This window comes from Pteropus vampyrus, unplaced genomic scaffold (assembly GCF_000151845.1).
Source record: "Pteropus vampyrus isolate Shadow unplaced genomic scaffold, Pvam_2.0 Scaffold30, whole genome shotgun sequence".
In the NCBI taxonomy this organism is placed as follows: domain Eukaryota; kingdom Metazoa; phylum Chordata; class Mammalia; order Chiroptera; family Pteropodidae; genus Pteropus; species Pteropus vampyrus.
Window position 1 is genome coordinate 1,333,462 of NW_011888811.1, and position 10,040 is coordinate 1,343,501.

The 10,040-nt window shown below is 47.1% G+C and overlaps 1 protein-coding gene across 1 annotated transcript in view; it reads right to left on the reverse strand.

Annotated features, from left to right (window-relative positions):
• The window catches only part of WWC1 (WW and C2 domain containing 1), a 134,226-nt gene that overhangs the window by 14,240 nt on the left and 109,946 nt on the right, over positions 1–10,040 (reverse strand). Inside the window, exons 15-17 of the mRNA XM_011356776.2 lie at positions 8,870–9,022; positions 6,721–6,812; positions 912–1,041 (exon numbers count right to left, since the gene is read on the reverse strand). Coding sequence (XP_011355078.1) covers positions 912–1,041; positions 6,721–6,812; positions 8,870–9,022 — 375 coding nt within the window. The remainder of the gene's footprint in view (positions 1–911; positions 1,042–6,720; positions 6,813–8,869; positions 9,023–10,040) is intronic.

Genomic DNA, 10,040 nt, shown 5'->3' on the forward strand with positions numbered 1-10,040 from the left:
GCTGATGTTTCCTTGGAATTGCGGAGGTAACCAGCAAATCTCATTTCTTAAACTATATAATTAGATATTCTACCTTCCCTTTCACAGTAGCCACCGGTAAAAGATAAGTGAGCAAAAACACCTAGATGAGGGGCCTCTGTGAGCCTCAACAGTGCCTTTGTGTAATGTTGTAAAAGGCACCCTCTTTGGCTAGAGAAACTGCACAAAAAGTTTCCCCTCGGTGTGAAGCAGTTAGAAGGTAGCCCTGGATTCCTGTGTGGCCCCCCTTGGTGAGGCACCTCTGTGCAATGTCTGCACTCTGCGCCTGGGGTGCCCTGCTCAGACACAGTAGGGTGCTCTAGTTCTGGGAGTCCTGCAGGTGGAAAGAACACAGAGATCTCTGTGGAGAATGAAAGCTGTCATAACGCATCACCTTTGTGCATCAGGGAAGCAGGGGCGAGGGGACCTTGGCTGGACACCCCTCTCCCATGGCACTCTGGGCCAACCCAAATGAAGGAACGCATGCTCTGAGCCCGAGAGCTTGCTGCGAGGCGAGCGTCACTGTATCCTGTTTAGAGACGAGGAAAAGAAGGCCCCAGAGGGATGAAGTCGTCTGCCTCAGACGACACCGCTAGGGAGCAGCAGGCCAGCGTTGGAACCCAGACCCGCAAGACGGCAAAGCTAGAGAAACAGGGGGACTGCACACGGCGGGGGAGAAGAGGGGCTGAGTCCGCCTCTCCTCATTTACTGTCACCGAAATGAGACAAAGGATAGGCAAGGACACTGCCATACGGCCACCCCATTCTGACGGCATGTCCCCTGATGCTGGAGGGCAAGACTCAGCCCTGAGCCTTTTCTGACTGACTACTCTGCTCATGGACGGAGGGCTATTTCCTCAAGACCGCCCCTCCCATCTCCCCAGCCCTCCTGACCTTTAGCCCTGGGCACCCGTCCATATCCGGTGAGGTCTTCTCAGCGAAGACGTCCTCCTCTCCCTCCTCCTCTCCCTCCTCCTCCTCCTCTGCGGCTGCCTCGTTCTCGCTGGTCTCCTCCTCGAACCTCCTATGATGACAGAGAAAGAACTTCGGTCACTGCCCCAGAGACCACTCTGATCTGCTCACCTGCCTTTAAATGCACCCAGGGGCAGGGCTTCCAAGCCTTTTCAGGATTGAGGACACATTTTTTGGGAAAAAAAAGTCAATTTCAGGGAGATGTAAATTTGCATACGGCGAAATGCATTTTCGGTGTACAGCGTGACGAGTTTTGACCAATGTGTGCGCCTGTGTGACCAAGATCACACTCAAGATGTAGACCATTCCCTTGCGCCCTTTCTCAGCTAATTGCCCGCCACCCCAAGCCCAGCACGGATCAGCTTTCTGCCACTCGAAATGTGATTTCCTAGCATTTCACATAAATGGAATCAGACAGCATGTGCTCTCATCTCTGGCTTCATTCTTTCAGCATGTTTCTGAGATTCACCGATGCTGGTGATTGTATCAATAGTTCCCACCTTTTTATGGCTGGTATTCCATGGGACGGACAGACCACAACCTGTTTAGCTATTCAGCAGGGGATGAATATTTGGAGTTTCCATTTCTCGGCAATTATGAATAAAGCTTCTATAGACATTCACCTACAAGTCTGCGTAGATGCAGGTTTTCATTTTTTTCTGGATACTGTGTGAGTTTGCTAGGGCGGCCGTAACACAAAACCACAGACAGAAATTTCTCTCTCACAGGTCTGGAGGCTAAAAGTCCAAGATCAAGGTGGAGGCAAGGTTTGGTTTCCTCTGGGACCTCTCTCAGTGGCTTGCAGACGATCACCTCCTTGCTGTGTCCTCAGACGGTCTTCCCCCTCTGCATGCATCGTTGGTATCTCTCTGTGTGTCCAAATTTCTTCTTCTTACAAGCACACCAGTCATAAGGGCTTAGGGCCCACTGTGATCTTCGACGACGTCCTGTTAAGTTGATCATCTTTTCAAGGTCCTGTCTCCAAACAGAGTATACATTCTGAGGTCCTGGGCTCAAGGCTTCAATATATGAATTTTGCAGGGGACACAATTCAGACCATAAGAGAGATATGGCCAGGAGTAGAATTACTGGGTCATCCAGTAAGTACAAGTGCATTCCTTTAAGAAATTGACAAACTGGTTTTCGATGTGGTTATGCCACTTTACGTTCCCAGCACGGATGCTCTGACAATTCCAGTGCCTCAGCTAGGCTTGGCCCTGCCAGTCTTTAACTTTAGTCATCCTATCACTTGTGTACTCATGTTTCATTGTGGTTTTAATTTGCACTTTCCCACTGAGAATCTTTTCATGCATTTTTTGACCACCTGCATTATTTTCTTTTGCAAAGCATCTTTTAGACTCTAGCCCATTTAAAAACTGGGTTCTCTTTTTACTACTGAGTTGTAAGAGTTCTTCATGTATTCTGGATATAAATCCTTTGCAAATATTTTCTCTAAGCCTGTGGCTTAGACTTTTCATTTTCTAAATGGTGTCTTCCAAAGTACAGAAGCTTTCGATTGTGATAAAGTTCAATTTATCCGTTTTTAAAAATGGTTTTTGCTTTTTATGTCTGACCTAAGAAACCTCTGCCTATTCCAAAGTTGTAAAGGATTTTCTTTGAGGAGTTTTATAGTTTCAGCTTTTGTTCAGCTCTATGATCCATTTTAGATTAATTTTTGTGCATGACGTTCAAAGTTTATTTTTTTCTATATGGATATTCGATTGTTCCAGCATCATTCATTAAAGAGACTCTAGTTTTGGTGATACTTTTCCTAATTATCCATTCCCCATGGACTCCACGGTTGGAAGGAGTTGGTGTGACAAATGGATTGCATTTGTTAATTAGTCATCTATCTCTTTTCTCATCTTTCCTTCTCAAAGACATACATAACCGCCAGGCTTCTGATCAGCATGAGACAGCATTACCACACTGAGCAGAAGGAGTTCCAGCCAAAAGCAGGAAATTTGACATCTAGTTAGCCGGCTCAGCGAGATTGTGAATAAACATAAAATCTCCCTCAGGATTTTCCCAGTGGGAAGAATAGGTCTTGGATCTCTCCCCCCGGCCCACCATTAAAAACTCCTCTGCTCTTAGATGGGCACTTTGCTATGTGCACCCGCAGCCTCTCTGTCTCCTTATAAAAGCCATTAAACATGCAAGGAGAATTCCCCTAAGGATTCTGCAGACGCCACATTAACCAGCTTTTACCGAGGGTTTAATAAGCTCCAGGTGCTACAATGAGGCGATTATTGCCTCCATTTTATGATTCAAAAGCTGAGGATCAGAGAGCTGACAGGCCTTGTCCAGTGTCACAGGCTGCTGCGCAAAAAGTGGGAGAGCCAGGGTTCCAGCACAGGTTTGTCCAAGTCCACGAAGCGCTCAGCCACTATGGATCTCTCTCTCCTCTTTCGACTGTGAATCTGATCTAAATATTTCCAGAAAGGACAAGAAACCCTGTGGGGAGTGCAAATCAGAGCAGCCAATTTACACTCTGAAGTCAATTTAGCAGTGTCTGCTCAAATAAAACATGTACACATACTCTCAATTAGGTACTGTGGCTGGATTATAGTGAGTGTCAGAGAGGGTGCAGGCTTAGGGGTACTCACAGTCACCGCTGGCGGGAGCATATTATAGCACCGTCTTATCTGAGAGCTATTCTGCAAGGCCACTTCTCAGCATTGGCCCTAGACAAACGTGTGCAGGTTCCGAAGGAGGCCAACTCCACGACTGCACTCTAGCATTGTTTGTGATTATATTCTCCTACTGTAAAAGTATTGTTTAATACTTTTAGAGTTTTGTTTTGTTTGTGAATCTTAAAAAAAAAAAAAAATCCAGCCTTCTGATTATATGCAAAGAAACCTAATTAAACAAAAGGGATTGACAATGGCACCCTGGGCCTTGGGTGCTGGAGAAGGAGGGCAAAAAATTAGAACGGAGGGCTGGCCTTTGGAGGCCTCCGACACAGACTCCAGAGTCGGGCAAGGCTAGTTCACATTCCAAGACCCAAAGAAGCCTGCGGCCCCGGGGGAGGGAGCTGCAGATGGATCTACCCCAGCAGAGCAGCTCTGGGATTACCCAGCCCTCTTTGTAAGTCAGCGTCTAGGGAAGTTTGAATGGCAAGGGGTGGGGAACGAGGAGGCCACAAAGGGAGAGAGAACAGAAGGCGGTTGCTAGGCGATGGCGTGAAAAGTCTCAACACAAGCTTGGAATTTGGCGGAAACCACTGATCTTGTGCCAGGGGTTTGGAAGACAGGTCCTGGGCCTACTTCCGGCATCACACTTGGCCTGTGTGAGTCACAGCCCTGCCCGGCCCAGCAGCGTGCTAGAAAGAGGCAAAGAGAGGGAAAGAGGAGAGAGAGAGGGATCAAAAGGGAGAAAGGGAGGTGGAGGGGAGAGGGAGAGGCAAGAAAGAGAAGAGAGGGGGCTGGGAGGGAAGAGGAAAGAGGGAGAGAGGAATTGAGAGCATTTAGAAAGAATCCTTAAAGAAACAAAATGAAGATACAAAAATCCAGGATCCTTGCCATACCCTTCACCACGTGGAGGGACAGTAGTGGGTCAGCCGGAGGAGCCAAATCGGGCCCACTTTGGGGCAGTCCAGGCTATGAATAGTTTTTGTTTTAAATGGCTGGGAAAAAAAACCAATCAAAAGGAGAATGATGTTTCATGACATGTGTAAATTATGTGACATTCAGATTTCAGTGTCCATTGTGGAAGTTTCAGTGCCGGGGACGTGGTGGTTGGTGTGCATGGGGTCTACGGCACCTTTCACATTAAAGCACCAAAGATGAGCAGATGCAATAGAATCTGTATGGCCCATCAAACGGGAATTTGCTATCTGGCCCTTTCCAGAAAACATCTGCTGACCCCTGGAGTAAAAGATATTAAGGAAAGCCTCCTTCTGAGACCAAATGTATAATTTGGGGCTGTAACAGAATAATACAAAAGAGTTACTGAGTGCTTCCTGTGGGTCTGAGTGAAGCGCTTATCGTGCATAATTATATTGAGTCGACAAAATACCCATGCGGAGTGGCTGTTTTTCAAATCTGTATTTCACAGATGAACAATCGGAGGTGTAGAGCCAGGGTTTTCAGCCCAGACTGCACAACGGAATCACTCAGGGAGCTTTTAAAACTTACCGATGTTCAGGCCTCACCCAGCCCTAGGACCCCACAGGGAGTTGGCCGAGCGAGACTCTGAATCGCCGCTATCTGTCTGAATTCAGAGCCCATGCGCTTAAGCCCAGCTACACTTCCGCCCAAATGGCAAGATTCCTAGCTTGTGCTCATTTCCTAGGTGGACTCTGCCTTCTCTCCTTTAGCTAGAAGTTAGCAGTGTTCCTTCTTGTTTTCCTAATATTGACTTCTACCCTCTATTGAGTGTCTCCTGTGAGCTTTTCCTTTCGTCCTCTCCAACAACCCACTGTGGTCAGTGTGTGTGTCATCCCCATTTCTCACCCGAGGCTCAGGCGAGGTTAGGAGGGCTCGCCTCACCGTGGCTGCCCGTCAGATGGAGAGCAGCGACATGAGGAAGCACGATGCAGGCTTCCGGGGAGTGGGCTATAAATGCCCTGCTTTTCGATCTGGATGCTGGCTACACGGGTAGTTTGGTTTCCGCATATTCCCTGAGATGTTGTACCCTTAGGTGAACTTTTCTGTATGCATGTTATACTGCAATAAAAAGTTAAAAATGCGTTGCCTGAGGTGACACAGGAGAAATGAGAAAGCCAAGATGTGACGACACTGCTGTTTCTTAAGGCGTGAGAGACCTCTGCCGGGATCCGCAGGACTCAAGAGCCAGGTCCGCACTGGGAGAAAGCGGCCTCCCGTGCCGTTCTCCTCCAGATGCTCTGATCACATCCGGGGGGAAGTCGCCGAGGCAGACTTAGCTACATCTATTCCCACAGATCTATTCCCACATTCTTCCTTAGTAATGGAACTCTGATTTTTTACCCCACTTAACAGACCTCATTTCCCGGCCTCCCTTGAAGTTAGTTAGGCCAAGTGGCTATGCTCGGCCAATGAGAAGCAAACAGAAATTGCTGGGGGTGGGCGGTGGGGAGACTTTCAGGAACGGTCCTTGGTTAAAAGGCACAGAGACACACTCTCTTGTCTTTCCTCTTTCCCGATGGCTGCCTGATGGCTGGTGACTCCACGGCCGTTGTGGGCTATAAAGTAGCCTTGATGATGGAGGTCACAACACAGTAAGGACAGCAAAGCAGGATGAGAGAAGCAGCCTGGGTTCCCAGTAACATCTTGGAGCTGACAGCCGAGCCTTGGGTTGCCTCCTCCCATTCTCCTTTTCAAGTAACAACGAAATAAACTTCTATCTTCTGCTACCTGTTTCTAGCAGTCAAATGGAATTCTTTACTGAGAAATCTTCAATTTATGGCAAGTTATACTTATCTTCCATTTATAGTAATAAAAAAGGTCTTTAAGTCTTTTTTTTTTCTTTTACCAAAATAAACGTAAGTGCATCAACGGAAACTAATATTAGACGTGAACTAGCATGACTGATTCACAGAACATAAAATAACACATCAAGAAAGGATTCTGGGAAGCGCTGCATTAGACTATTATACTGCGTTGCTGCCTGCAGAGAACCCATGAGGAGAGAAGCTCTCAGCTTTCCCAGGGGAACACCTCTCTCAGTTGCCCTGGTGTTTGGTGATCTCTTCCCTAGGCCGAGGTCCAAGCCAGATCAACTCCTGAGGCCCAAGAGAGCCTTCGCTTACCAGCTGTCTTCCAGGGGCCGGGCGCTGTTTCTCCCCTCCTGCCTCTTCTCCAGCTCCACTGCCGTCTGTTCCAACAGAGCAGACACGGCATCCTACAGAGACAAGGGCTCATGGGTTCACCTGTGTACCATGGACGCCACCCCTGCCAGCAAGAGTCAGAGCTTCTCAGAGGGGGACCCTCCCCGTGAACTGAGGGTAAAACTAAACACCAGAGTGGCTAAGTGTCTTGCCCCGGGGTCACGTATGTATTGGAAATACAGCGCTTAGTTCTTCTAATTAGTAGTTTTCTTGAGAATACCTCTGATATGCGTGGACAGTTTGGGAAGATAGCCAAGTTTAACAGCTGAGTGAGACAGAACTATAGGTCTCTGGCTATAAGGAGATCACAGTGGAGTCAGGGAGACCATCATGCAAAACATCAATAACAAAATGTGAGAAGGACTATGAGAGAGGTAAGTATTGGTGTTTGAGTATACAGGGAAAACAGCAAACCCAGCTTGGGGCGGGGGAGGCTGCATTCAGGGAAGACTTCCTGGAGGAAGAACATCTATACTGAATGGTGCCTACAGTGAAAAACGATTTAACCTGAGACTCAGTTTCCTCTAATACCTACCGCGAAGGGTGGTTATGAAGATTGAGAACATATACATAAGGTATGCAGAAGAATACCTAGCATGTAACTGGCGCTCACTAAATGGTGGCTAATAGCAAAGTAAAACTGATCTTGTCATTTTCTGAGCACATGGTTAATTTGCAAAAACGCTGGGTAGTGTGGGCCAGAGCCTGGATGATTCCTGAAACTATCTTTTGGGGAAGGAAGAAGGTTAACTAAAATCAACTGAAAGCCTGGTATACGCAGGCACTGATTGGCATCATTTTAAATCTTACCATCCTAAAGGGAGATCATGATTATTCCCTTGAGAAATGGGAATGAGAAAACTAACGTGTCTAATGTTGATATTACTTACCGCGCCGCACCCCCGCCCCCCACCCCCTGCCAAAAAAAATGTTCTAGAATGTAGAGGGGTGAGTCTGGAAGACCTGTGCCAGCTCACTGACTCCCTTTTTTGGAGTGAGGGAGATCTGGGTTTGAGACCGAGCTTTGTTGCTCATTAGATGTTATGTCCTTAAGTACACCTTCTGAGTGTTGGTAAACTGCACATAATAAACAGGACAGTGCCTGACGTAAAAGGAAGTGAAGAAAATGATCAGAAAGGAGGAGGAGGAGGAGGATGAGGAGGAGGAGGAGGAGGCGGCGGCAAAAACCAGATTTAACCCTTGCTCTTATCCCTACCTGTGTGACCTCGGCCACCCCCTCCACTGAAATTCTGAGCAGCGACTGTCCAAAGTAACCAACTATTTGGGATCTCACGAAGATCCCATACTCTGTGTCACTCTATGTTCAAGGGCAATTTCACTGCTCAACTGAGTCCTGGCTGGGCTACCTGGCCAGCAGGTGTGGGCTTTCCAAGTGCAGGAAACAGTTTAAGGACATTGAACAGGTTAAAATATATTGCACTGAAATGAAAATAAGATATTTTTTAACAAAAAATAGGCAAATATAAGATTTTGAAGAAAAAATAATGAAACAGATACTATTTATCGAGCCCTTACCATGTATTTCCTCAGAATGTCGAAATAACCATTTTAGACTCAGATTAGACGTGAAGAAGTGGAGGCTTAGAGAGGTGAAATATTGACCCGTCACTCAACTAAGAAACATCGGGCCACTCTTCTGACTGTCCTTCCCGTGACCTCCCTCTGCCTCTTATATAAAGCCTCCACTATGGACCACTATGCACATCGTAGGGTCTCAATAAAGGTTAACGTTCTACCTTCCACAGATTTCTCCTTCCTTCTTCACTTAATTTTTTTTTTAAGCCAGGAATTAAATTGGTTTTCATCATGCGAGTTATACCAGGTCAAGCAAAGGTGAGACAGGGAGAGCACAACTGGGAAGGGAGAAGCTGCAGAGCGGGGTACTGGCCCCTTACGAGATCCCTCCTGCCCTGTCCTCTCCGCCCCACTGCCTCCTGCCCCGTTTCCTCCACCTGGGGTGCCCAGCCATCTCCGGGTCTGGGACAGGCATTTGCTTCCTTGCATCCCAGGGCTGCGTGTGGAAGATGGCGCAACCCGTGGCCCAGCTCACCGTGCTTTCAGGCCCTGGGGTGGGGGCCAAGGCTCCCCCTGGCTCAGGCTCCCTGCTCTGTTTCTTCAAGTATTTGTAGCTCAGGAGGTTGTACCAGCGCGTCGACCTCTCCCCAGACCGGCAGACCTCAGCCAGGCTGATCTGGGCACCTCCCTGTTGAGGACAGGAAAAGGGAGAGTGTAAGCAGGGGCTGAGCAGGTGTTCTGGGAATTCTGCTTCTGGGAAAGGTATAGAAAACACCACTCCAGGTGAGCCGGAAGCTTCCCGGGAGGAAGAAAGGGCTAGTCGGTAATTGTTTCCAATTACTCGCTGAGTCACTAACTTGTTCATTCAATGGTTTACTCACTCGCGAATGTTTGTTAGAAGTTTATCTCTAGATACTGGTATGGAGAGCTCTCACGTTTTATTGTTAAGGGAACAAACAGGATAGTGCTGAACAGAATATACAGTGTGCTATTTTTTTGTACAAGAAATGGAGAGAGGAATAAGAATATGTATATTCTCTCTGTATGTTTTGTACCGTATTTGAGGTACAAGGGAGAGTGAACAAGATCATATGATCAGATGTGCAGCGAGAAAGATAAAGAAGAAACTAATCAAAATCGTTACCTATATAGGTAGGTGGTGGAATTGGGGTGCAGGAGGCGGGGAGCAGGATTTCTCTTCAGCAAACTTTTAATACAGCTCTTTGAATCATGTAAATGGATCCCTTAAGATAAAAACTAACTATAACAGATTAAATTAACTGAATATTAGCTCCCAGAGAGAGGATATATTTCAAGTGACTTAATATTTTTACTGTATTTTGACCATTCATCCTTGTAGAAAGAACTACAAAATAATTTTAATTATTCCTTACTATTTCAAAAAAAAAAAAAAGAAAAATGACATGTCTTATTTGTTTCACAAAGTTCTCTTTTAAACAGCTCTGACGAGGTTTGGGGTTTAGCTCATTCATGTTCCCCAAACCTAACAGTGGCCGTGCCAGTGGGTGGCAGAAATACCACAAGCCAGTTTGCAAGTGGGCCAGCGGACAAGCAAAGGCTCGGGATGGCACCTGGGACAAGGTTGGGGGGTCTCTGACCCACCTTGAGTCCTTTCTTCCAGTTTTTCCTTCCCTGAGGATGTACCAGAGCATGGCACAGACAGTGCTAAGTCCTGATATGGCTAA